The following is a 27,918-nucleotide window of genomic DNA, read 5'->3' as shown; positions in this document are numbered from 1 at the left end:
GTGCAGGTTCACACGCACCTGTGCATGCAGACAGCTGCACAGGGGAGGAGCTAAAGGAGAGTTTTGAGGCAACGCCGAGCTGAGTCAGGTGAAGCATCCCTCCCTCTCTCTGGGGAAGGTATTCTGCATAGACCTCAAGTGGAGTCTCTAAGCGTCTCATGGTTCACAGATTCCAAAGCCCTTAAGAAGGCTGGCTGTACTACTGCCTCACTGCCACACCCACCAAAGGGGCAAATGTGAAGACCTGTGACGTTACTGGCAGGGGACGGAAATGAGATGAGGCCATCTGTGGCTGTACCAACCTACACGGTCCTTAATCCACATAAGACTTTTACAGAGGCAGTTCACAGAGGCATAGAGAACTAGCGATCATAGAACTAGCCTCCCTCCAGTCAGAGCTCTGCCTTCCCACCCTCACCAGCTGAGCTCAAGGAGCCCTACAGATTGAAATCACCAAATGTTCCCCTAACTCCAAATCCACTTCTCCACCCGGTCCAGTGAGTTCCTGCCCTCAGCAGCCAGCCTTGCCCCACCAGAGCCTTCTCCACACAGCACCCAGAAGAACGTTTTTATAACACAGAGGACAGTTCAGTTCAGGCTACTTCTGCCTCAAGATCTACTTCACCCACGATAAAATGCAGTCTTTTCCCATAGTCCCTCCAACTTTATCTCCCACCATGTCTCTCCAAACCCCCTTGGCTTCTAGCACGCTGGCCTTCCCGAACGATCTCAAGGACCATTTCTTCTTCCATGAGGTCTCTCCTCAGTTGTCACCTTAATAGGATTGCCAAAGTGAGCAAGTAAAATACAGGACACCCAATCAGAGTTGAATTATAAACAATCAAATATTTTTTAGTGTAAGTAAGTCCCAAATATGAGCTTACCAAGTGAGGACCTAACTGTAACATCAGGTGATAAAGCAAAACTTCAACACCTATTAAGGGGATGGCTGAAGGCAAGAGAAAGTGAACAGGGTGGTGGAGACCCAGAATGAGGCTAAAATGAATTCCTGGGAACTGTGGCTCTAAAAAAAGTGAAAGACGCAGGCTGACCACAGAAGGGCAAGCCTTCTGGCACACCATCTTGGTATACCAGAGGACAGGAAGCAGTTCATTGAGAGCAAGGACAGAGAGGCAACATAGCTGGGAAAGGAAGGACTGTGGACCCATTGATGGGGGCTGATCTTCTCCCAGGAAGCACCTGCCTCCCTTAGTATTAACCATTTATGTCCCCGGGTCAAATTCTCCTCCTTCCCTGAGGCTCTGAGCAGGAAGCCACCTCTGGGCTCTGAAAAAGCACTTTTCGCTCCTGTTTCCAAGGGGAATTACTCAGGGTCCTACCACTCTATGGCCCTTGAAGGCAGAGTTCATCTTGCCCATCTTTGTGACCTGCACGACACCTCACGCAGGTAGGCTCTCAGTAAATTTATGTCTCTGAATGCTGGGAAGTTTGAATTGTCTAGCATAATAAACATGGGGCCGATGGTCCTAGAACCTAAGGTGGACCAAGCACATCATGAGACTAAGTACCAGGTCTCTGTTAAGCTGCAGCTGGGCTGTATCTGAGAAGCCAAAGCATTGTCTACCAAGGAGGAAAAGCTCATATGCAGACCTAGAGGCTAGGGTCAGCTGTGTGGAGAAGTCTGTGGCAGACATTGGAGCCCCATCACGTAATGGCAGTTCAGGGGTCAGAGTGGAAGGGAGCAGGCAGTATAACGACAGAATGGTTTGGAGCAAGGACTCTACGGGCCACACCCCTCAGGGGGAGTCCTACCTTCACTACATACAACCTTGGGTGAGTAATTTAACTTCTTTTGCCTTCATCTGAGAAGTTCCTTCATCTGAAAAAGGAGTTGCAATAGTTCTTACCTCACCAGGATGTTCTGAGGAGGAATTAAGACCAGCTCCGCAGAGCTCTTTAGCATAGCGCCTGGTTCACAGTCTCAGAGGAGCTGTGTTAGCTCTATTATTGCGATCAGAACAACAGTGCTTACTAAGTACCTTTTGTGTGCTAGATACCCTGTTGGTTGCCAGGAACATAAATATTTAAAAAAACCGTTAGAGGGACTCCAAAATGTTGGGCTCATGGGCCAAAAAGGACTAAGAGAACACTGTAGGTTAAGGATAAAGGGCCACCTCTGTGGGGAGACGTAGGACGAGGGCAGTCAGCACACTCAATGTGTAACTACATCTCCAAAGAGCGAGGTCTCAAAGAAATACAAGACTTAGGAGAGGTCAGCGTGGGGACTGGAACGTGAGAGCCATCCCTCAGAGAAGGCAACTGAAACAGTAAGAATGAGTGAAAGGCACCCGGGTGGCTCAGTCAGTTGAGCAACCCACTTTGGCTCAGGTCATGATCTCACAGTTTGTTCCTGAGTTCAAACCCCGCATGGGGCTCGCTGCTGTCGGCAGAGCCTGCTTCAGATCTTCTGTCCCCCTCTCTGCCCTTCCCTCACTTACATTCTCTCAAAAATAAACATTAAAAGAAAAAAAAAAGGGAAGAGGGGCACCTGCGTGGCCTCAACTTCAGCTCAGGTCACGATCTCGCAGTTTGTGGGTTCGAGCCCCACACTGGGCTCTGAGCTGTCAGCACAAAGTCTGGAGCCTGCTTCCGATGCCGTGACTCCGTCTCTCTGTCCCTCCCCTGCTCGCACTCTCTCAACACACAAACGTTAAAAAAAAAAGTATTTTTAATCAAAAACAAAAAGGAAGAAACCGTAAGAACAGGGGAGGTAAGTGTAAGAAGGGCAAACCCGACAACAGGCTGCGTGCCCACAGACCTCCCTCCATCAACGGGCAGAAACGGCAGGCGGAGGCAAAAGACGGGAAAAGATCAGCAGACCTGGAGAATGAAGTTGGCATATGGAAACTTTACAGACTGTGCAAATGGCAAATGTCACACAAGGACCATATGGTCTCTCCACGTGGTAGAGGACTGCACAGAAGGGGCTGCCAGGTGACGCAGGGAGGAAAGCAGCGATGGTAGGAGCGGAGGGAGTTCGGGGGTCTGCTTGCCGTCACACACGGCTCAGACCCAGACAGTGCTGGAGTTCTGGCCCTAGCGAGCAGCACCGAATGCCTGCCGTCCAGGAAGCCACCTCCTTCTGAAACACGCCTTGATTACCTAGGGGCTAATGACACACTGCGGTTTACACACTGTGGAAAGCTTTCTGCCTTTTTGCTCGCTTCCTTACACCTGGCCAGGCAGACTTCCAAAATATACAAAGAGAGGAAAGTCACGGGAGTCCATTTTGCTGTCTGTTACGTCTAGCAATACTTGTATCTATCTCTGTATCGACCTATCTATCTATCTGGAGGGGGTGGTAAGGGAGGAGATGGGAAATACCCAGAGATTAGTCCAGGTGCAGCAGGAATGAAAGCAAGACTAGAATTAACATAGGAGCAAACGAGACTAGACCAGGTTTGCTCAAGGGGAGCCCAAACAAGAGAAGCGGACAACCCCAGGAGTAAGGAAGAAAAAGGTGGAGTCTGGCTTTTTCTGTTTGCTTAAAGTGCAGCTGGACGAGCCGGTGAGACATTTGTTAAGAAAACAGACTGCTGGGTCCCCAGGGCAGGAGGGCTGAACCAGAATCTTTTAGGGGCAGGAGCCTAGAGTGAATTTTTCTTGGCTCCCTACACCTGAAAACTCTTACATAAGCTAGACTTTAAGAAGAGCTAGAAGAAAAATCGCTGAAATGTAGATCGTTCTTCGTTTTTAATTGGGGTAAAATCCACATAACATTTGCTATTTTAACTATGTTTTTAAACTTTATTCATTTATTGTGAGTGGGAAGGGGCAGGGAGAGAGGGAGGCAGAGAATCCCAAGAAGGCTCCGTGCTGACGGTGGAGGTAGGGCTTGAACTTACCACCCACGAGATCAAGTGTGTGGCTTCATTGACTGAGCCACCCAGGCGCCCCCATTTTAACCATGTTTCAGGGTACGGTTTAGTAAAGTATGGTCACACAGTTGTGCAACCCATCTCCAGAACTTTTTGTCTTATAAAACAAAAACCCTATACCTGTTAATAGATTGTTATTGCCACTGATTGTGTATTTAATAGCTTTGCTAAAGCCCACCTAACTCTCCTAGATTCAGAACCTCTACGCCACACCCAAGACACCGATACAGTGGCAGGCACGCAGGTTTATGGGACAGCGTCTAGGCTGCATTGGTTGTCAAATACTTTGAACATCACCCCTGCTCTGAGTGACATCTAAGTAATAACTCCAGACACCGTAAGAGAAATGATTCATGTAAAACGAATATACATTTTTAAAAATATTAATCTCAACCTAAATTTTTGTTCTTTAGAGTGTGTTTCGATTTTCACTTCTTCATCTGATTTTTTTTTTTTTTTTTTTTTTTTTTTTTTTTTTTTTTTTTTTTTTTGTATTTAAAGTCAAGTTAGTTCACATGCAGGGTTGTCATGGCTTCGGGAGTAGAACCCAGTGATTTATGTCTTACATAGGACACCGATGCTCATCCCAACAAGTTCCCTCGTAAATGCCCGTCACCCATTTAGCCCATCCCCCACCACCACCCCTCCAACACCCCTCAGTTCATTCTCTGTATTTAAGAGTCTCTTAAGGTTCGCCTGCCTCTCTGTTTTTATCTTATTTTGGCTTTTTCATCTATATTTTCCTGGGGCGCCTGGGTGGCTCAGTCGGTTAAGCATCCGACTTCGGCTCAGGTCATGATCTCGAGGTTCATGGGTTCGAACCCATCGTCAGGCTCTGTGCTGACAGCTCAGAGCCTGGAGCCTGCTTCAGATTCTGTGTCTCCCTCTCTCTCTGCCCCTTCCCCACTCGATCTCTTTCTCTCTCTCTCTCTCAAAAATAAACAAACATTAAAAAAAAAAAAAGCACCTAACTGCTGATAACAGCTCAGATCTTGATCTCAGGGTCATGAATTTGCCCTGCATTGGGCTCCACGCTAGGGCATGGAGCCTGCTTATAAAAGTAATAAAATAAAACAAAATTTTCTTTTTAGTGTTTACTTATTTTGAGAAAGAGAGCACGCTTGCATGTGCACACAAGCAGAGAAGGGTAAGATAAGGAGGGAGACAGAGAAGCCCAAGCAGGCTCCATCATCAGCATGGAGCCCCACGCAGGGCTTGACCCCACGACCCTGGGATCATGACCTGAGATGAATCAAGAGGCGGATGCTCAACTGACTGAGCCACCCAGGCACCCCAAACATAACAGTTCCCAATTGCAAGCCGCTACTCAGAATTCTTGCATTTCACAGGGTCAACACTGACAGATTCACAATTTGCACGGTGTGCCAGTAAGTCAGTATTCACCAGTACACACACAGCGGCACACACGTTTTTATGGACAGTGGCAAATGTGCCACGATGTTGATTTGCTGTCATTTAATATGTATTGACAAGCCACCATATGCTAGGCAGTGAGATGCTGTTCTATACAGAATTCAATACCCAGTGTCAAACCTACCTAATGAATTGCTCCTGGCGTGAGGTCCACGGTCAAAGGACCTTCAGGTTTGGGGGCTTCCTTGTGATCTTTCTAGATGTTTCTCAGTCATTTCCCCTCACATTTCATACTGCAAGTCAGTTCTCTGTTGTGAGGATGAAGAGCAATCATTTGACTTACTGAAATGACACACCTAGAAACTTCTATTTACATGTCCAATATTTACAGTTATCCTTTTGCTCTCCATTAGAAAGGTAGTCTTAAAAATTAAAGCCATCTCATCATTTTTTTTCACCCATGTCGTATGGCATCTCTTTAATCCTTTCTTCCTTATAAGCAGCACTAAATAAATGTGCATTTAGATATTATTTAAGCCTGATTTTGTAACTAAATTCATTCAAACTGTGTGTCATAGTCTACGGTTTCGCTTTAACAAGTAATGAGATTCTTTATAATTATGTGCAGAGTATAGTAGAAACTTACAGGCTACTATTAAAATCCCAAGTGAAAAATAAAATAAAATAAAAATCCCAATTGAAACAGAAAATCCCTTTTGTTATACAAAAGCCATACATAAGGTCTTTCTAACTTGCACAATAGTGCAGAACTCTCTTATACAAGAAATGGCGACACAAAGAAATTTAGTAGTTTGCCTGAAGTCTAACATGCAAGTCGGTAAATTAATGAGTCTTCCTACTTAGAAAAGCATTTCAAAGCAATCTGATCCTTTTTTGTTAACACCTCCACGTATAAAAAGGAACACAGAAATTTCTTCCCCCCTGAGAACCATTAAAACCTCCCTACAGGCTCCAGAAAGCCTCTGGTCATATTAAAGACATACACTAAAAACATACAAAAATATCACAAGAAGTGTTTCTATAATACAGCAAGGCTGGCAGACTGTTAAGGAAATTTCCTACCAAGAGAAATACACAGAGGGAAGGACGCAACTAGACACAAAATCAAAATCTATTCATGGCTGAGCCAAATTTAACCACTGCAGAAGATCTTAGAAAAATAGTGCTTTTGGCAGCGGCTTTCAAGATCTGTTTTGCAGTATCAATGACAGTGTACAAATATTTTTACCAAAACTGTGATTTCAATGAAATAAATATGCATTATATTACATAGTCGTCTCCCAAAAGGCCATTAGAAAAATCATCGAGGGGGGGGGGGCACCTGGCTGGCTCAGTCAGTGGACTGAGTGACTCTTGATCTCAGAGGCTGCGAGTTCAAGCCCCACAGATGGGTGTAGGGATTACTTGAAAACAAGAATAAAATCTTGAAAAAAAAAAAAAAAAACATCAACAACAGTTACTGCCAGAGTATACTTTTGTGTAGTTTGAATTGCTTAGGATGAACATTAAACATTTTCTGTAGAAAATCTCATTTCCATCATTTAAAGCTTAATTTTCAGATTTTCCACTTTGTAGATTATGCAGGTCAAATTACAAACTGCAATTAATTGCAACAAACTGAAATTAAGTGCACTTTGCACGAGCCCCAAGTTTTTCAGGATTTTATCTCCCAGCAAGGATTTCTGTATTTTTTTAGTATCACAAAGGAACCTCAGTATTAGCCTGGGGACAAACAAAATAGATTCCGAAAGCATTGTACTCTAACCAAACATATAGGTACTGGTCATCTACCATTTTGGAGTTTGCATGGACCTCTGAGAATTTAGTAGTGTTGTACTAAATTTGTGATCAACATTAATATTCCCAAGCCTGCTAACAACACTTAGGTCTCGGTGCTTTACAAGACCCTGAAAACATGACTTGATTACATTTAATTTGATTCCAATTAAAAAGCACTTAAGAAGTTTCTGCTGAATTAGATTACACTGAATGTTTCTACATAGAAGACACTTCATTACCGGAGGCAGCTTTAATTTAAAATGATCACAGAGAGTGAAAAACACTGTTCATTTTAATAAAATGGGCTTAGCCCCATATCATCATTTCACAGTTGCACGCTGTAGATTTTGGTGTATTAAATTCATGTACAAGGGCACTGGCAGAAACAGCTTTAGCAGTGAGTGCCTCGTTCACACTTCACCCAAAACAGATCTAGTCACATGGCTTTTGAGTCTTAACAGAAACCAGAAATACCTGTGGAAAAGAACATGTGGATAAAAACGAGGCAATCATATCGAGGCACTGAAATGAAAATACTGCCTCTCTGCTGAATTTTGAAGCCATGAATAGTACAACTAATTAAAAATGAAAAGGAACTTCTGACTTCTGACCCAACAATAGCCAAATAGACGCAAGGTGTCACCAAGCCATAGGACTTCCTAAAACACAGCATCTTCCCTTTTAAACAAAGACCACCATGAGATCAAATACTGATGTCTTCAAATCAGGACAAACCAAAACGTTTTTGTCTTCCCAACAGCGTTAAACAATTTTCCAAAGTGTTATTATTTTACAAGCCCCGGTTTCTTTTAGAGTTCCAAAAGGGAAAAATTATGATTAAAAACAAAATGATGATGAAAAACAAATGTCCGAAGTCAGTTATTTGGTACTAAGCATAAACCGCACGGCTAGCTTTCATTGGCTGGAGCTCTGCAGACACATTGGGCATGCCCGTGTCTGAGACTGCACGAATAAAGGCAACTCTGTGGTTTGTGGTTAGTGATTAAGCACCAAGTCGACTTGTTTTGTGTGTGTCCTCGAACAGGAAAATCTGCAGCATTTTGAGCGTTTCACGCTTGTAACAATGTCTTTATTATGCCTTCCAGAATTAATTGACCTAAAATCCAGTGACTCTACGATATATCTATCGGATAATTAGAACTCTAAGGACCAACAAATAAAACACATTATTGACTTTTAGAGCTTCAATCAAACAAATATTTACAGCTGCAATTTGCAAAAATTATCTCCTTTTGGGTTGGCCTCATTTCAAAATCTCCGCTACTGACCTGAGGTACATGAGAATCATCCTCGTGCGGCTCCAAAATTAGAATTCACACGTGCAAACAATGCTACGACCATCACAACAACCTGCACCCACCCTCACAGCCCAAGTGGGTCTCTTCTGAAGGCAACTCAAACTTTAGAGTTTTAAGGTTCTCTGCAAGTCTGCCTGACCTTGTGACCAAGCACAACAAGGAGGGGGGGGGGAGCGGGAGAGAGGGAGCAGTGAGGGACAGTGACCTGGTTTAGTGACCAGTAACCATAGATATCAGAGAATGTGCTTGTTGTCAATGACAGTTGCTGAAATCTGTCTATACCACACTGCAACAATCAATTTTGTAAATGATTGCAATAATCAAGGAAATTGCCTAATTTATAAATCCTTGCGTACAGCATTTTAATGGATTCCTCCATTTTAATGCTGATGCCTTCAGAGCTAAATGAATTGTTGTCCAGGCTGTCATTACACAAAATGATAAAAACATTCCGTGTGGTGGGGAAACCACACCTCATGGATATTCAGGCCCTGAACCCATAATCATTCATTAGTGACTTCCGTGAAAGTTGCACATCCCTCAGCCTCCAGAAGGGCAGAAGAGGCGGCTTGTGTGTGGGTCGGCGCCTTGGTGGAAATCCCTGTTAGGGTTGTGGAGTCTGAACACGTTACCTTTTAGCCGCACAGGACCGCACTGCACGCGTCCCCTGGTTCTGAAGGCACCGCACCGTGATCGTTCTCCTCTTGCCCCTTTGTGTCTAACGCCGGGCCCTTCTCCTCCAAGCCTCAGAGTCAGCAGGCGGGGCCGCCGTGAACTCAGACACCGCGCAGCCCATCAACACGGACGAGGCTGGCTACACCCATACGCCCCAACAAACGGGGGCGGCGTCTCAACCCTCAAACACCTGCTCCCAGGTACCTCTACCGACTCCAACCTGGAAAGCCAGGCTCCGCACTTGAGCCCCTGCCCTGCGCCCGCCAAGGCACGTAGCTCGCGCTCCACAGTCAAACCTTGGCCAATTGATTCCAGCCAATAGTGTGCTGTCAGTACTTTACTTACTGCTCAATCTCACTAACCTGACATTTATGGTGCACTGATTGGCCTCTGTCAGTGGTGCGGGTTGTAAATTCACTTTGAAAAGCTTTGTGTTAACAGCCTTCAACCGGGCTCCGAGAAGAGTACGAACAGGCAGCCTGACAACTGCTCGACCTCCTGCCCTTATTACAGTGAGTAAATCAGGGTTTGAGCCATTAGGCTGGAGCCTGGGGCCCACGCAAAAAGGATTGACATGACGAAAGGTCAACCTCTGTCACACATGTGTAACAATTTGGATAATGGAATTCTGTAACTTATCTGAGCGAGGTGGCTAATGCTTACAAGGAAAAGTCTACCCTGCTCTGCTTTCTCTGGCTTTTATGCTAAGTAGTTGTACCGGAGTCTGTATTTCTTGTGTAAATACACAAGGCATGTTGGGACCCATGAAATCTTGGAGTCTACGAGATTCTAAAAAAGAAAGGGAGGGGGAGAAAGGGAGAGAGAGGGAGACGGTGCGGGGGGGCAATCCAGCAGCGGATCTAGGCATGGCGTTCCTCAGATCGGCAGAACAAGAGGTTTTGGATATTGTGGATGTGGTTCCTCAGCTAACAAATCCATAAGGTTATACTACCACTATAAGTGATTTCTGGGGAGCAAAACAGACTTACTCAAATAATTAAAAGTGCTGTAAGTGACACAGTAAAAGACGGAGGCTCCCCAGCAAGCTTTCTTCAGGCCAATGTTACCATAGCCACATTTTCATCAGCTCACTTGCTACCACTGGGGAGGACAGACTTCATCTGTCCAGTAACCTCTGAGCTTGAGATTTCAATTTCTTGACCCTGTTTTTAAGTCAGTGTGGAAAAAAAAAAAATCATAGGATGTAAGAAAAGATGCGGTTGTGGACACGAGAGACTTATGAATTATTTTCTTCACATAGCCAAAATGCCATCAGTAAAAGCCATCTGTAAACAACAGATAAAATGAACTAATGAGAAATATAGTCCCATGGATACAGAACACATCACTCTTCATAAAATATTTGCAGTTAAATCACTGGCATGTCACATGCATATTTAGATTAAACCTCACTAGTGTGAGAATTTCCAAACGGCTGCTCTACGTATTTATTTTCTTAAAGCAGAATCATTTTCAGACCCAGAAAACCACCAGTGGCACTGTGCAGGGCGATATGTAAATGTAACGGACCAGGACTGGAAGGGCCCTTTTCGAAGCCAACGTTAAGTCCTAAGTTTTGATTTTTAGCACAATGCTGGAAACGATTCCAAGAGGCGGCAGATGGTTTTACAGTGTATGTAAAACTACAAAATGCTCGCACTCTATCAAATGGGCACCACTATAAAAGACACCTTCGAATCAAATGAGGCAAAGCCAAAGAGATACATCAGCTGTTACTCTGCAAATTTAAAACCTAACAGTACTATGACTATAGTTTATTTTTAAGGAGAAATCATATTTGGACTTCATGAAATTGACATATTCAAAACCAAGCTGACAAGCAGTCTATCACATGAAATGATAAATCACTAAGAAACACAATTTCTACTTCATTATAACTGGAACAGCCACATAATTCTATCCCCTAGTGCTTTGGTGAATCAGGCCAAATGCGTCAAAGTCTATAAAGCAAAAATATGGACCGTATAATTATGGTACTATCACCGGAACAACTTTAGAATGACTTCAATTTCATTTTTAAATGACTTTAATTTCATTTGAAATGATTCATTTGAAATGATTTTTTTCCAACACCTAAATATATACAAATGAGTACAGTACTATATATGCAATTGGGTATTTATAAAAAGCTAATACATTTAAAATATGAAATCAATTCATTTCCTTCTAGTACCAATTATGTATGATGGTTGTGAAATATAAACATTTAGCAACATGTAATATATTTTTAATATTGGTTTCATCAACATCTTTTGACCTAAGCTAAATGGTAATGATGAAAAATAGACCATTTGCTTAAAAGCAAACCTCTTATTAAATCTAGAATATCATGGCATAAAATCAAACCACAAAAAAAAAAAAAAAAACCCGCATTATGTTATCCCCCTTGATTTTCTGAAGAAAAATAATGGAAGGTTTTCACGTAGTGTAAATGAAAAGGAGACACTCAAATTTACTGAGGCAAAGACAGGTTCTATAAAATTAAAGCCCTTTCCAGTTCCTTGACTGTAATCCTAACAAGTCACTACCTTATTTCAATGAGCAGAACAATTTTTCTAGGGTGAAAATAAGTGTAATCTATTTTGTCATTGTCACTAAAATTTCCAGTTAAATCAGACTTTGATTTGAAAGGCCTGAGCAATTCTGGCCTATCTTAAATGGTAACTTTATTTTAAACTTCCGTATTTTATATCCAATAGAATTTCAAGTTTACACTATGTACATTCCTCAGGTCCAGTCATATTAAATTCTGATGTTAAGCAGAAAGGGGAAACCATGTGCAATTAGATTAATCTATCTCTAGGGAAAAAGGGCACATTAATAATTGAGATAATGTTTTCATAAATGTTAGAATCAAATGTGCCTTTTCACTTCTTTATTAGAAAACACATTAGAGCAAAATTATCTCACTCTCATCAATAAGACCTAATTGCTGAGAAAGACTATGTTTTCTTTGCAAAATATTGAGAAAGATTTTTCTCATTATGGCCAAGTAACTAGAAATATACCATGTATCCAACTCTTACCGGAATAAATGTCTATAAGCAAAGTGAGTGATTGTTTAATCCATCCTGTAATGTTTTTGTTTTAAACTATCTGAATTTATTATTTTTTGTAAAACACATTAAAATCTGATTCTAAAAGAAACTGTACCCAGCCCCTCCCCAGGAAAAAGACTAGTAACTTGGCTTTCAGTTTGTTAATCTCCTTAAGTCACACACACCAAAAAAAAAAAAAAAAAATCACTTGGACTTCTTCCTTAAAAAAGAGAGAGACAGAGAGAAAAGAAAAACTCTTAGAATTTTCCGTAAGTACCCCAAAGAGTCAAAATATATGGAAGGTAACGGAATGATATTTAACTTTCTTTAAATTGCTCTATTTTTAAGAACGAGGGTTATACACAAAGCAAATATTAACTAAAAGATGATAGCACACTGACAAAACAATCAGACAAGCTCTCCATGGCTGATGTATGTTAAATATTAAAGAGCCATTTTCTACAAAGAAAATGGAGGTTTTAATGATTAAACAAAAGGAGTAACTAAGGTGAATCTGATTGTTTCTGTAATAAGCCTTCATGTGTATAATAAAGTACAGCCATACTAAAAACAATGAACTGTAAACTGAAACAAAAATCCATCATCTACTTGGAAACAGTGACGGGAAAAGATTAGCAATCCATTTATTGTACTGAAATAAAGATAAGTAACCCTGGGAAGATCCATCAGGACCTGAGTATTGAACTCTAAATATAAAGACATTTCTTCATCAGCCAGTGACTTGGAAAAAATGTGAGAAGAGAAATGATTTCAGTTGACTTTTAAAATGAAATGGTAATGCTTCAACTGCTTTTAAGTTTTTTAAGGTCTGTTTTATGTCAACCTGAGATTCTGGAAGATATCTGAAAGAATGTGTTTTTTCAATGGATAATTATTACATGAGTCATGAAACAATTATTGCCAAAAGTTTCCTATCGATCTACCGTATATCCCGATTACGGATTCTTTCCTAATACGAATCATACAGTGATTAAAATTTTTTCACAGTAGAATTCAGGTTTGAAAGCAAAGGCTGACATGTAAGGAACACCATTTGGAACCTCCTGTTATAAATTTCACTAAATTCAAATCGGCACATTTCAGAAAAAGAATAAATCATAATGCTTAAAATTAACAAACTCAGACTCTATAGCTTAAAAAAAATTATACTAATAAAAACCTGAAACCCATTAAAGTAAGTGTTGTATCTTACAAACGGACATCGGCACTAAGTTACCTGGCCCCAGTCCGTCACATTTTATAGGATCTCCCAGGAGACAGATATATTTTGCACGGCTGCAGTTTTAATATCCCTTCGATCCCCTCAATGTTTACTTATTCCAACTGTTCTTACAGATGATAAAAATAAACAGATCATGTCCTGAAATTAGGAAGAGGGGCCCGTAAATCATTTATGTGTGCATACTCCCAGCAAGTCTTTTTATAACACAGAACCAACTCACATACCTGAAGCTACAGGTAAGACGCAATTCCTATCGACTGAGGGATCAACAACAACAACCCTCAAGTCCCACTCCTTATTTGAACAATTTCAACTTCACGTACAAGGAAAGGTACGAGAGAAAGACTCTACAGTTTTCAGTATTAAGATTTATCATTTTACTCTATCTGTGTAGCGATCTCCAGCCAATATACCAAGAATCCAAATCCTTTAAGAAAAAAACCAAAAAAAGAAAAAAAAAAAAACAACAATGAACGATGGGATTTTTTTCATGTTTATGGCTTTGTCCCCTGGCACTCTAAAAATAGATGAGCTCAAAACGTGAGGCAACCGAGGGCAGTATAACAGTGTTCTTAACATTTGCACATAGAGCAAATCTGTACCATTGAACAACTGCTTTAAGATCTCAGAAAAGTACTGGCAGACCTTTAACTCTATGATATTAGCACTCCTAATAACACTACTGGAACACGAAAAGTGCCTGGAAGTGTTTTATAAACTTTAAACCGCATTGGAGGTTACAACTAATTAGTCAGAAACAAAAACCAACTGGGAAATATTTCAAAACCAGATGCTTTGATTATTTCCCGCTTGTCAGTTTTTCCAAGCCCCAGAGCTCTAACTCCTAACCTGGCTCCACGTACCAAGCCATTTTTCTCCCACCATGTTTTCCTGTAAAAATTTCTATTAAAAAACAAAAAAACAAAACAAAAGCAAACACTACTTGGTAACATAAATCTGCCCCTTGTTCAAGAATCCTGGTCTGAAAGATTAAAAACGTGTAACTGTTTTCCAATTTAGGAGTGAAATGGAACCTGCAACCTGGGCCCACAGCCCTAGCAGATAAATGTAAGGTCTACACCACCCATGGCCGCCACGTGGTCATCTTGGGCCAGTGCGCTGGGAGCTCATACACTTAGCTCCTCCCCCTTCCAAGGAGGTTTTACAAACACAGGCCCCAGCAGCCCATCGCCAACAGCCCTGTAACGGTTCTGGAGGCCGGGTTTGTTTTTCACAATGCTGTGTCTCCAGGCCCTAAGGTAGTGCTGGCCAGAGTGCTCAGCAAAAATCCGAGTGGATTACTGAGTCTCCCGAGTTTTGGTGACTGACCATGGGGCATCTCACAATGAGCATGCCCATCTTGACAGGCCAGCGAACCAAGTGTGGGAGACACGTTGCTATAGAAATGACCATGAACGGAGACTTAAAGTCCACACCAACTTGGCCGCTGGCACTTGAGAGACTTTGTTTTCTGGCTGTTCCCGCTGCATTACACTGCCTGGCCTCAGTAAGATCTACATATTGCCCTAAGAGTAAAACTTCTAGCATCTTGTATTTCATAAATCACTCCATGGGTGAGAGGTGGCTACAACTGGTTGGGGGGGGATTACCTATGGCCAAGAATCTGCCTCTTCAGAACTGGATCTCGATAATCAACCATAAAGCTTTGGGAGGAATCTCAGATTAACATTTTTCAAGTACACTGTTTATTTTTAAATAATAGCGTAAGATAAGATTGTGCCACTGAAGTATTGCCATTAATTGGGTGATATCAAAGTGCTCCAAGTTTTCCTATGTTTTGATTTCCTGTCTTGTTGAAGACGGTGGAACTGTACTTTGTCAAAGAAGAAGCAGAATTTGTGATTTCTCATTCACGACAGGAATTGCTTCCTTCAGACGCTTGGGAAGTTATGAAACATGTTGCAGTCTAATTCAGGGTTTACAAAACTGTTTTTATCTGGGAAAAGGAGCCTGGCTCTCTTCCTCCTGGTCAGGCTTATGTTCCTTCTTGCCCAGTGCCCAAAAAACGTCCTGGAAGAGCTCAGAATGGGGCACCAGATTCTTCTAGCTTACACCCCCAATATCCACCCTCCTCTGCTCTATCACCTCACCTGCGTTTTCTTTTTCTCAAGATCCAGGGAGACTAGCTGGAGTAGAGGCCTGTTAAGGGGGTTCCAACTTCAGAAACCTGGAGCCCCCGTCTTCCTGGCTGCGCACCTCTTTACTGCAGGTGCTGCCGATATTGGGCATTTGCATGACCAGAGAAATCTATTCTCCACTACCTTCTGGAGAACAAGGGAGGCTCTCCCCAAAAATGCCTTCCTCCGCCCCTGCCCCCACCAAGGGCCAGGCTCTTTGCCGGCCAGAGCTCCGGCTGGTTGGCAAGGTGCTGGGCGGGGAGTGACTTACCTCCCAGAGATGCTGCGTGTTCCTCACAGCGCCGGCCTGCACCTTCTCTGGGGGCAGTAGGACGCCCTGGAAGGGCCCGATCCAGGTGCCCTGCTGGATCCTCTGCGCCGCGCAGATGCCGTAGGCCAGGCCCGGCACAGTGCTGGTGCACAGGCACACCTCCCGCGGCAGGTCCCGGAGCCACTCGGGCAGCTCCGGCGGGGGCGCGGCGGCCGCGGCGCTGCTGGTGCCCACGAGCCGGCGCAGCGAGTGCAGCGGCCCGTGCATGGGACACTCGCCGTTGCGGTTGTCCGCGCACATGTCGCAACCTGCCGGGAGACAGGCGGGAGGGAGGGAAGGAAGAAGGTTAACCTGCCGCTGGAGGAGGCCCAGCCTCGGGTAAACCCCGGGGACAACAACATCCCCCTCCCGGGTAAGCCACCTGCGAGGGAGGGGAGGCCACTGCGAACAGGGGGAGAAGTAAATATGCACCTCTCCCCTGGAAATCGCAGCACCCACATCGGCCTGGTAGGAGTCGAGACCCGGGGCGCCCCAAAAGCCCTGCGAGGTAGGTGAGAATGGCGTTGCCGTCTCCGCGGAGCCCAGGGCTCGCGTCTTGTCCTCTAGGTCTGTCCCTCTCCCCCTCTTCCCGTAGGTCTCTAGTTCCCACTTCCCTTTCTCGGTTCCCAGGTGTTCTCGCTCTACCGGATTTCCAGGTGTGTTTAATACGCGAAAAGAGCGTGTCTCTTGCTCTGTCTTCTGTCTCAACAGAGATTGCACTTTGATCACCCGGGCATATCTGGTTTTCCACCTTCTACAATTAAAGAAAACACTTCTAGAATCACCAGGGCAGGTGGGCAACCCACCTAGCACAGAGCGTCCTTCCTACTCCTAGGGGCCCCCGCACCAGAGGGCGGAGCCGGTCTTGGCTCCCGTGGCGCCGGAACCCCAGACAACCGCCAAAGAGGGCGCACTGGCGCTGGGGTCCCTCCAGAGCCCCGGCAGCACTCGCTCTGGCCACTCCAGCCAGAAGGGCATGGGTGGAAAAGGGGAATGTTCTGGCAGGTTTGGAGTACCTGTCCTGGAGTGTAAACTCCTCCCAGAAGCCACAAAGAAACGAAGAGCGAATTTAAGGATCAAGATAATGGGTCGTTAAGGATCAGAATAATGGCTCGGTGGAGAGGGCCCCAACTCCCGCCCAGACGGCCGATCCCCAGGCTGAATGCGACTATCTTGAGTTATAAGCGAAGGGAAAGCTGTTGTGAAGAGGTCTCTCGCCAACGTTCCCCAGGGCGGCCAGCAGCCAAGGGGATCCCTCACCCTCCTTCTGGGCGGGGGACCTGTGGATGCCCAGTGTCCCTCGACTAAAAACTGGATGGGAAAAGGCCAGGCGGCCGCGGGAAGCAGGGCCTGCGGCGACCGCGCTGTCGGATCGCAGCGTCCTCCGGGTTATTAATGGGCCTGGCGGAGCCGCGGTGTCTGCGCCCGGGGCCCTGCAGACCTGCCTCAGGGAGGCAGCCTGGGCACCCGCCTGCGCGACCCGGCCTCCCCGGGGAACCCGCGGCGCCCCGGCGCAACGGAGTCCTATGGCACCGAGCATGAGAGCATGCTCTCAGGCGAGAGCTGGGGCACCAGTGGATACGCCAGCGCTGGGTGGCGGCTCGTCCTTGGGGTCTTGAAGCACCTCCGCCTAGCTTTGGTCACTGCCAGTCCTGGTGGATCACCCTAAGTGTGCCCTCTCCGTGCTCAAACAGAGGAAACACCCACGTAACTTTGGACAAAGTGGATCATCAAGGAAGGAACCCCTAATGGCAACCAGCCATGGTGAGTGAACCCCCCTTGTTTCACAGCAAGCTGAGGGGTGACCATCATGTGAGCATCCTATCTCCGTGGAGAAGGGCTCCAGCTGGCTGCGCCTTCCCCTCAGTCAGCTATTCTCTCACTCCTCCCAAGAGAGCCCAGGAAATGACAGGACCCTCTGACTGCAGCGTCCTGGAGGCGTCCCCAGGCCTCTCAAGTGAAAAGCAACAACCTGGCTCTACAGGCAGGAAGTGTCAATGCCTCTGGACCTGCATCGCACAAAAGCTCCCTCTTCCAGTAACAGACACTAATGTAAATACCGTCAGGCTCTGCTTTTGACTTCAGGGCCTAGATGGAAGGTAGTCCTACACTTACCATATGTCAGCCCTTCCAGATACGCTTCACACATCCTCTTAAGCTTCTGATTGTGAAAACAGAAACTTCAAGACAAAGGCGGAATGGAAAGAAAGACAATAAAAACTCAAAGTCACCCGCCGCATAGTGTTCCAGACACCTATCTTGAGCCGAGCAATCACCCTATCGTGATCCCTGTTTTGCAGATGACGCAATTTGAGGCTTCATGAGCAATGTAATGAGACCAAGGCTCAGAAACTAGAAAGTGGTAGAGAAAGACTCAGTCAGGTTTGCCTGACTCCAAAGCCTCCAGACCTAAAGATGTAGGGAGACCAATGAAAGCTGGGAGAATTGTATACCCAAACTCATAATCGATAGCATTATTTCACTGACAGCACTCTTGGGGAGATGCAAAATTTGCTCTAGCACCGGTCAATTACAAAGATTTCTAGATCTCTCTCCCACACCCTTGGGCTTGGGGCTGTGAGAAGTATGGAAAAGTGAAGAGGTGATGTCTACAATTTTGAATTTTAGTGTCTGACCTCAGAGATGACCGTTCAGCACCTGAGCAAAAAGAACTTAAAACAAATGACAATGAACAAAGGCAACAGGCCCATAAAAATAAAAATAAAATCACCCCAGGGAGTTGCTTAACCCACTTTCCTTTCTGGTTGGCTCAGTGAACCAGGATAAGAAGCAAGAGCATTTGGTATTCACTCCCTATCAGTCCAACCCCAGAGATTGTCAACTTCCAACGTCTCCACCACGTTCAATATCACACCAACTACATCAGTAATAAAATAAGGAGGAAAAGTACCAACTCCAGCCACCACCCCCACAGACAGCAAACACACTCCCAGTATTTGTGATGCGCGGTAAAACTCTGGCTAGTCCTTTAAGAAGTCCTCTTTAGATAGTTTTACTACTCTACTTGCTATGTTTCATTGGCCTCCAGCAGGTGTTGAAAAACCCAGTAGTGGCATTTTGCTGAATCAAAAGCTGAGTGTCTCCCAGTATTGAGAAAACTACCTGTGTGTGAAGTCCACAGCAGAGCAAGGGAGGCCAATCCACTTTAATTACATGAGTCTTAATTTAGAAACCACTTCAGGTTGCATCAAAATATTCTGCTAGAGAAGTTGACCAATTACATCTAAACACAGCTCTATCCTGATGCTGTTGTTTTTTACTCTACAAAACCTCTGCCATTGAAAATAATTGGCCCCCAGCTTAGGTCTCTTGAGTCCCAAAGGAGTCTGAAGAAGCTTAAAACATGTGAGGTAGTACTCAGAGAGTGTTTTCTAGAGACAAGCCATAAACACCTAGAAAAGGTTTGAGGGAGAAGCTAGCTAGACGCCCAAACTACACCCCCCAAGATGAATTTTTTATATGAATTTTATATATGAATGTATATATCAAATGTATATACATTACACGCAGCATTCCCTACCAAGCAATACATAAAATGCAAGTCCATTGGTATTCATAAAGAGCAAGCAAATGCATGTTCCTCGTTTCTCCTGGAATTAGGGTAATTTTTTGAACAGTTCATCATTATTATTTGCAAAGTGTTTTCTCCATCTGTGAGAACGACTATCAGATTCTCCAAGCAAGATAGGCTGAAATGCCATTTTAGCACTAGGCAACAGAAGAGACCAGGGTCCCCTCCTCTACCTTGAATAGATCCGTTAGTGCTCCTGTTGATGGGTCCCTGAATAAGGGAAGGATGTGTCACCAAGTTCCAGACCTCCCTACTGACTTGTGAAGGCCAGGCCCAGTGTAATGAAGAGCAGACTCTGACTCTTCATCTCACACCCTAGCACGCCCTTTGAATCTTTTTCCGAGTGCGTGCACTACTTGTGCAAATGAAAATGGAGTATGTAAAGGGGGCCGAGCAGGCCATGGTTTTCTTCTCCGGTGTTTCATTTCTGGTTCTAGGAAAGGTGAAACTTAACACGTTTCGGGACTTTGTTGCTGTCTGGAGAGGCTGGCGGACCCGCGGGAAGCCCCCGCCACACTAGGCCCTGGCTCCCCGACGCCTCTCGGCCGCCGCCTTCGCCTGCGCCCTCACTCATCCTCTGGAAAAGAAACGGAGGAGCCGCCGAGAACCCGGCCTCTCCGCCTGGGCGGCGATAACAGCTAAGCTATAAATCCTCCGCGACCGCCGCCGAGGTCGCGGCCCCCGGTCCCGCAGGCCGAGCGCGGCGGGGCGGGCGCCCATCGATCCTGCCCCGGGGAGGCGCCCCGGGAGTGCCGCCTGCTGGCAGCTCCGCGAGAGCTCGGGGTGCGGGCGCTGGGTCGCCGGGGTGCGGCGACGGGGCGGGGGACGGGCTGAGCCCTGCAGGCCGGAACCTCCCACGCCGGGGCGCACGCCCCCGGGACTCCAACCCGCGCTCTCCGCGCGTCCTCCCACGCCAGCCCCGTGCCTGGAGGGGAGGCACGGCCAGGCCCGCCGGGGGACTCCCCGCACCGAAGTCTGAACCTTGAACGCCCAGGCCCCTGCCCCTTCCGGCCAGCCAAGGCCTTTCCTAGAAAACCAGAAAGGGCCGCCGCCACTGCCGCCACTGCCGCCCCTCCCACGGATCGGTGCCTCCACCCTGCAGGGGTCTTTTAGGCTCCCCCGAGGGGCTCTAGAGGCACACCCAGAAGGCGAGGCCGGTAGCCCGGCCACCGGGAAGGGGAGCCTAATGTGGGCGCGCCGAACCTTCTCGAGGACTCTCCCGAGGGGAGTTTCAAGCTCCCCGCGAATCGCGGGCGCGCTGGGCTTTCCCTGTTCCGCCTGGCTGCCGGCTTGGCCCAGGGACCAAGAGGGAGAGACAAAAGGGGGAGGGAGAGAAAGAAGCGGGGAGGCAATGTGGATTTTATTTGTCTTTCGATGACCGTATTAATAAATTAAATGGGAGCGCCAGCGTGTGCGGGCGAGAGAATATTGGGCCGAGATAAACCTCGCCGGCCCCTGCCCCTGCGAGGCCGCCATATACATTGCGGAGATGATGAATAGGAGGAAGAGGAGATCGAAGCGGGCCTGGGCCGACTCCACTCTCTCCTACAAAACTATAGGGCAATTAATTGTGGCTTGTCCCCTCATCCTTCATCTCCTGGTGGCACATATCGATGGAGATTACTGCTGATGGACCATTTTATCACCTTAAATAAACAGTCGCCACCACTCCTAACCTCAATCTAATATATGGCTCTATGTTCGGTTTCAGGGCGCTAGATAACGAATAATGTAAAATAGCTAAATCATGTGTGTTACGGGATGGGGCTGGGCCTGCACACAAGAAGAGAGAAAAGAGAAAAAGAAAAATAGAACAACACAAAAGCCCACACACTGACTCCGAGCCTCCCTCCCACCAGGGACCAGGTCTGAAATCTAAGTCGCAGGCGCTTGACAGCGGGGTCGCTGGGCGGGGGTAGCGAAGCCGGTGCCTGGGTGGCAGGAGGACGCCACTGGGGGGTTACTGGGCTCGGGAGCTCCCCAAAACGGGACCTACGTGTCCCAACCGGTTGGGAAGAGATTGGGGAAGGTCAGAAAATACTCACCCTTCTTTCAGCTCTCTAACCCCTCAACAGGACAAACCCCAGATTTCTTTCTCTCCCACAGCCCCTCTCCCCAAGCGCTAGGAAAGGGTGGCGCTACCAACAGGAATGCTTTGCACCCTACTCCTACACCCGGGCACCTGCCAGTGCTGTTCCCACTACTGTTCCCTGTGCAGCAGGGCTCCCTCTGAAAAAGAAGGAGGCAGAGACCTCCAGCTGGGGAAGTTGCAAAGTGCCCCTACTCCACGGGGAGACACTCAGGGCGGACTTAGCTCCCACCTCCCTCCCCACACAAAAAAGAACATCTTCACATGAAAGGTATGCGAGGAGGCAATCAGCCCGGCCAAGTGACTGCCCAGTATCATTCGTACAAACACCAGGGGCGCCCTGTGGCCGCCTTTCGCTACCTTGCAAGAGTAGTGATGGGGTCTTAAGCAACGCACCAGCTCCCGGAACCCCACAAGAGGCCAAAGCGAAGGAGCCTGACGTAATCAATGGCTTCGGGCAACCAGGCAGCGAAAGCGGGCAGTGACAGAAGAAAAGGAAGAGAGACCCCATCCTCCGTTTCTACTACACAATGCCGACCGGTGTGAGGAAGGTGGGAAGAAAACCCGGCAAAGAAGCATTGGGAGAGTCAGTTCAAAGTGTACTTCAATCGTGCGATAAAATAACCCAGAGTTAGATAAGAGAAATACAATGGAAGAGTTTACGGGGGCTAGCTTTTACAGTTTCTGCTGTTTTTAAGTGTGTGTGTGTGTGTGTGTGTGTGTGTGAGAGAGAAAGAAAGCCACAGGACCTTCTCTATGGCATTTGCCAAAGATGCCAATAAAGTTTCAAGGTCAAAGGACTGTTAATGATTCCTATGTGTTACTGGGTTGTTTCTCCCAGGCAAAGGGTTACTCTTCTAAAGGAATAAGGGAAGTAAGGAGGTCCCTTTCTTTGCCTTGTAAGAAAAAAGAGAAAATGTCCCAATATCCTTTTTAATATAAAGTAATAAAATGAAGCAATGCTGAATGGTCATTTCACAGAATTCTTTTAGAGGAAGATGGCAAGAGGCTAAAAGGAAACCAGGAAAATGAGCCACAGGATAAATAGGCGCTTCCCTCTGCCTGCCTCTCTCCCCACCTCCCCCCACCCCCACCCACTTAGAACCTGGGAATGGGGCGAAGCTGTGGTTTTCACCATCTTTCAAGTAACTGAGAAACTTCCCCCCATCTAAGGCAGGGGGGAAAAATGTTTCCCACCCTTTGCATTTCTGTTTTGTTTTGATCCGCTTGCTAGATTAAACTCAATCACTTCTCACTCCATCTTTGCAAAAACACATCCCAAGGTTTCAAAAGAGCGAGGGCTCTTGCCCAGAGAAGTTTCTGATAGAATGGCAGGCCTGGTCCGCCAGCATTACACAGAACGACCTCAGCTTTCTATTTTCTTTCTCAATTGCCCCTTAATTAGGGAGAGACGTGAAGTGTAACTCTAATAGGACGATCTGACTGTCTTTCCCTTCGTGTTTTCTGTTTTCCCCTGCACCTGGCACAGGGAAGCCGTCCAGTCCACTCAAAAGGGAATACCAGAAGATTAACACGATAGGAATAATTTAGATAAATCATAAATCATCTCCTCCAGCCAGAGGAAAAAGTTACCTGGGCAATACACTGGTTCAAGAGCCACATATTAATTAGCAATCTATCCCCGTTCTTTCTCAGATTGATCTAGGTTCTTCTCTGGTGAAAATGCCCTGAACCTCAAGATTGCTCTGCAAACAGTATAGGAGCTCAGGGCACAGCCTGGGCTTTTGGGGTGTACTGCTGGCATTTTTTTTCCAATACTCGTTTAACTCAGAAGAGAAACTGCAAGCTCGATGACGCACTCTAAGCCCAAAATCACTGTTTTACTTAGCGGTCAGAAAATATCTTCTCCAAAAAGCATTTCTTGTCTTTCTTAATTCACATTTTTTTTAAAAGAACTGCTTTGAAAACAACACATTCAAGAAATTCAGTAGGAGATAAGTATTTTTTTGAAATCCACTAGGACAATATAATTTTCTAAAATTTTCTAAAGCTCTGAAATACAAAAGTCTTCTTAACTGCAGGGCAAATTCGAGTTGAAACCCTCATTTTAAACCGGTACTTCAGCCTCAAACTCTAGAGAGGAAAAAAAGTAAATACAACTGATCTTTTTGTTAGTTGTAATTACCTCCATCAGAAAAATTATCCCCATCTCTTATGAAAAGACTAAAATACCTCCATCGCTAGGTTCGCGTCCAGTGTTTTCTCATCAAAGTAGCGACACTGGGAGCCCTTTCGCTAAAACCTGGAGTTATTTTGTTTTTACAACGAATTAAGAAGTTCTTGGAGCGGGAGACATTCTGCAAGAGGGGACTTAGTCCAACGGAGAATGATAATACATGTTTATCATCCACTTTCCTCATACAGAAACTAAATGAAGAAATGAGATGAAAATAGCTGAGTGAATGCCGATCTCTGCAATCCTGTATTGCTTTCCACCTGACTCTCTTAACCTGCTTTAATAGTCTCTCCAGAGACTCTGGAAGTACACTTAGCACTTACACCAACTGCCTTAGGTGTAAGCATATCATAACTTCTGATATTACGAAAATAACTAGAGACCAAGCAACGCACATTCTTGGTCTTCATTTAGAACCTTGCTTCAAGACCTCCCAATGGACCTGTACTGGTAAGGTCTGAAACTTTGAATAAAGGATCGAAGCGGGGAAGAGAACTTCCAGCTTTAATTAGGCACTTGCCATTTACTCGGGAACAAAGCGCACTGTACGAAACTAACTACTGTCACTCTTATTTTAAAAAAGAGAAAGAAAGAAGTAAACCACCAAGCATGCCTACGGACTGCGAACGTTTACACGATCAAGGGTGCACGGAGAACGCGGGATCCGCAGGGAACCACCCTACCCTGAAGTCGGAAATGTTTTCTCATTAAGCAGTTGGCAATTTTTCTTTTTCCCCTTTTCTAAATAAACAGAAGATCCAAGAATCATGCCTGCCTGCAGGGAGAGACTGACCCAGCGTCGTCCAAAATTCCTACTCCAGCGAGGCCCGGCCAGCCAGCAGCTCGCGGCTGGTCCCCTGCAACCCCACGGCCCGAAAATGAGCTGATGTAGTTAACTCCAGAGAGAAGGCAGAGAGAAGGAGACCCAAGCCCTGGGATTCACGCGCCCCAGAAATGCTGAGAGTCCCTCCCGTGTCCCACTAAGGCCAGGCGAAGCCCGTCTCCCACACTCCCCAGCGTACGCTGCTAGGACCCTCCCGGCCCCGGGCACAATCCCGCGGGAGGGCGGAGATCTGAAAGTCCGGTCCTCGAGCAGCGCGGGTCTTAAAGGCTTGGGGCTGCGAGGCAGGGAATGAGAGGAGGACAAGGTAACCCCGAAGTGCCACCCGGCATCCCATCCGTTCTCTTTCCTTCTCTAACTTCGGGAAAATGTTGCCACCGCGGTCTGGGACGTGCAGAGCCGCGGCCTGGGCCAGCCCACCACCCGGAGTCCCGCTCATCCGACCCGCTTCCCCGATGGGCGCCCGCGCTCGACGGCGCCAGCGCCCCTGGAGAGCGCGCGCGGGCTGCGGCTACATACGGTTGTTGGGGTCGCTGGTGTGCTGGTTGAGCGGGATGATCTCCATGCGCTGCTGGCCGTACAGGTAATAGTCCAGCTCCTCCGCGCTGCAGCGGAAGCGCGGGGCGCCCCGGGCGTCCACGCCGCTGCCTCCGCCGCACTTGGAAGGCCCCGGGCCCGAGGCGGCGCCGAGGCACAGGTCTTTGGGGGGCAGCGGCTCCGCGGCGACGGCGGCGGCGGCCAGAGGGGCGAACACCGGCAGCTGCGCCACAGGCAGGGCCGAGAGACCCGCCAGCGCGGCGGCGGCGGCGGCAGCAGCGGCGGCGCAGGAGGAGGCAGAGGAGGCCGAGTTGGAGGAGGAAGCCGGAGTGGAAGAGGCGGAGGAGAGCGAAGCGGGCCGCGGGCGCAAGCTGTCCGGCGGCGGCTCTGCGCGCTCCGGGGGCGGCGGCGGCGGCGGCGGCGGGGGCTGGAGGGGCTGCGGCGCGCCCAGGGGACCCGCGGCGCCGCCGCCGCCCTTGAGCGGGCCGCCGCTGCCGCCGTGCGGGAAGAGTTGCTGCCAGTGCTGCAAATACGCTGGATCCACTTTGAGGAAGGCCGAGCCGCCGGGGTCTCCGGGCTTCAGCATGTCCGACCTCTCAAGCTGGGGGCAGAGGGCAGAGAGGAGGGTGCGCTTGAGCCGGGCCCAGGGCTGGGTGCGAGAGGGGCGGGGAGGATGACCGCCAAGACCGTGGAGCAAGGGCTCAGCCCTGGGCTCCGCCTGCGGCAGCCCGGTTCCCCAGCTCCCTCTTTCCAACTCCGCTGGGGCGCAAAGTTTACTCTGAAGCAGCGGCGCCTCGCGAAGGGAGCTGTGTGCACCCTGCCTTGCCTCCAGTCCGAGGCGCCCGGCTCCCGCCGCGCACTGTTGAAGCCCGGCGCAAGGGCGCTCGCCCGCAGAACTCGGCGGCAGGACGCAGCCCCCGCCCTCAGCCGGCGCCCGGAGCCGACCCCAGCCGGAGTGGCGCAGAGCCGGAGCGGCTTTGGCCTCCGGCGCCAGGAGGCGGGACAGTCTCGCCCCCCGCCCCCAGCCCGGGACCTCCAGCCTCCTATCCCCGGGGCCCAAGACCACCCTCCCCAGACGAGCCGCGCCTTACCTGGAAACTCCGAGCCGCCGGCGGGTGCGTGCGTGCGTGTGTCTCGGTGGGCGTGGGGGAGAGTGTGCGTCCCGGGTGCGCTACATGCCCCTGGGCCGCGGAGGGGAGAGCCCAAGATGTGATCTGACCGCCCGGAACCCTCCCGGGCTGCGAGAGATGGGCGTGGAGGCCCGCGGAACGCGCTAGAGCAGTTCAGCCGGGAGCGCGGGCCGATCCGGCGCGGATCGGAGCCGCGGTGGGCTGCTGCGCTCGGCTGCCGCCGCGTCCCGGTTCCTCGGCTCCACGCTCTGGCAGCCTCCCGGCTGGACACGTGGGTTTTACGACAGCACAAAATACAAGTGTGTGTGTGTGTGTGTGTGTGTGTGTGTGTGTGTGTGTGAGAGAGAGAGAGAGAGAGAGAGAGAGAGAGAGGTGGAGATGGAGAGTGGGGGGAGGCGGTAGGCAGGCCAGAATAACGAAGGGGAGGGGAGAGGGAGAGAAGGAAGTTCTAACTCGGTTGGATCCACACACGGCCTGTGCCCCTCTCCAGCACAGATACCTCCAACGCCTTCCCACCCACCCACCCCCCGCTCGTTTTTTGGCGTGACGTCTCCCGCTTTCCTGTTGTCTCTTCCTGCCCATGATAAGTCTTTTCTAGGTACCAGCTCACTGCCCTGATCCTGAAAGCAGGGGAAACACGAAAACCGGAATGCATCTCCTCACGCGCTCGGGTGTCCGCATCGGAGTAGGCGCGCCCAGCCGGCGAGTGGACCAAGTCCCAGTACCGGGTTTGCGCTTTTGTCCGGCTCAGTTTTTCCAGGAGTAACTGCTCGACTAGCCCGCCACGCAACTCTCAGCAGATATCCTGGCCGGGGGAGGCAGGGGCGGGGCGGGTTGCGCACTGGTACGAAACGCTCGGTCTGCAGCGAAGAAGGCAGGCTTTGGTGAGCTGGTGGGCGTGAGGCCGAGGGTCTCTAAAGGGCAGCTAGTCCTGGCGGGACTCAGGTCTGGCGGCGGAGTTGGGAGGCGGCCGCAGTGGAGTGTCACACGGCTTAGCGCTAAGCCCACCCACTCTCGTGTGGTCTGCCTGGGGAACTCGCTCCTTCTCCTTGTGGGCAGCGGCGGCAAGTATCCCGGGCTGCGTTACACTTGGTTAAACTGCTCCCGGTCACCGGCGAAGCTTTTTGCCTTTGCTGCTAGGGGCTGCCCCGGGGGGTCGTGCAGAAGTCTCTTGCCCCAAACGTGGCGTCGGCGGTGCAGGCTGGGAGAGCAGCCCCACCCCCACTCTGACCATTCCAGGTGCCTTGGAATGCCCCGCTGCCCTTCCCTGCGCGCTCTCATCTCCACGATTTGGGCACCAGCCCCCTGCCCTTCCAGGCAGTGGCAGTGCTCGGTGGGGGTAGGGCACGGACAGGGTGTGTGAAAATGATCGGCTCGGGCGCTTTCCCAAAGCCGGAGTTCTGTCCACACTCAGAGGGAAGAAATGACATTTGTCTTTCCCCAAACAAGCCAACTTATTTAGCACCCGCCACTCTGAACAATTAATACCCACTCCTTACTGATTTCTTCTTGTTTCTTTTTGTCTTCCCACCACTCCTGTCGCCTGAGCCTGGGAACCGCGCTGTTTAGACTTTGTCCGGGTCTCACGGAGGATGCCTCGACGCTGATTGGAACACAGTTGGACCGAAAATGTTTTGACTGGCGTCGTTGTGACAAGGTCATCAGTCATTCTTGGACAGATTGATGGTATCCAAGTTTAAGGCCAACACCACGAG

At 48.2% G+C, this 27,918-nt stretch overlaps 1 protein-coding gene across 1 annotated transcript in view; it reads right to left on the bottom strand.

Annotated features, from left to right (window-relative positions):
• Positions 1–25,659, bottom strand: part of PRDM6 (PR/SET domain 6) — a 106,810-nt gene extending 81,151 nt beyond the window's left edge. The window contains exons 1-2 of the mRNA XM_049649098.1: positions 25,056–25,659; positions 15,779–16,086 (exon numbers count right to left, since the gene is read on the bottom strand). Of these exons, the coding sequence (XP_049505055.1) occupies positions 15,779–16,086; positions 25,056–25,659 (912 nt within the window). The remainder of the gene's footprint in view (positions 1–15,778; positions 16,087–25,055) is intronic.
• Positions 25,660–27,918: the final 2,259 nt, after the last annotated feature.

The sequence above is a fragment of the Panthera uncia genome, assembly GCF_023721935.1.
Source record: "Panthera uncia isolate 11264 chromosome A1 unlocalized genomic scaffold, Puncia_PCG_1.0 HiC_scaffold_17, whole genome shotgun sequence".
Classification (NCBI taxonomy): Eukaryota; Metazoa; Chordata; class Mammalia; order Carnivora; family Felidae; genus Panthera; species Panthera uncia.
The sequence above is the reverse complement of the archived record's forward strand: the minus strand, read 5'-3'. Positions and strand labels throughout refer to the sequence as shown.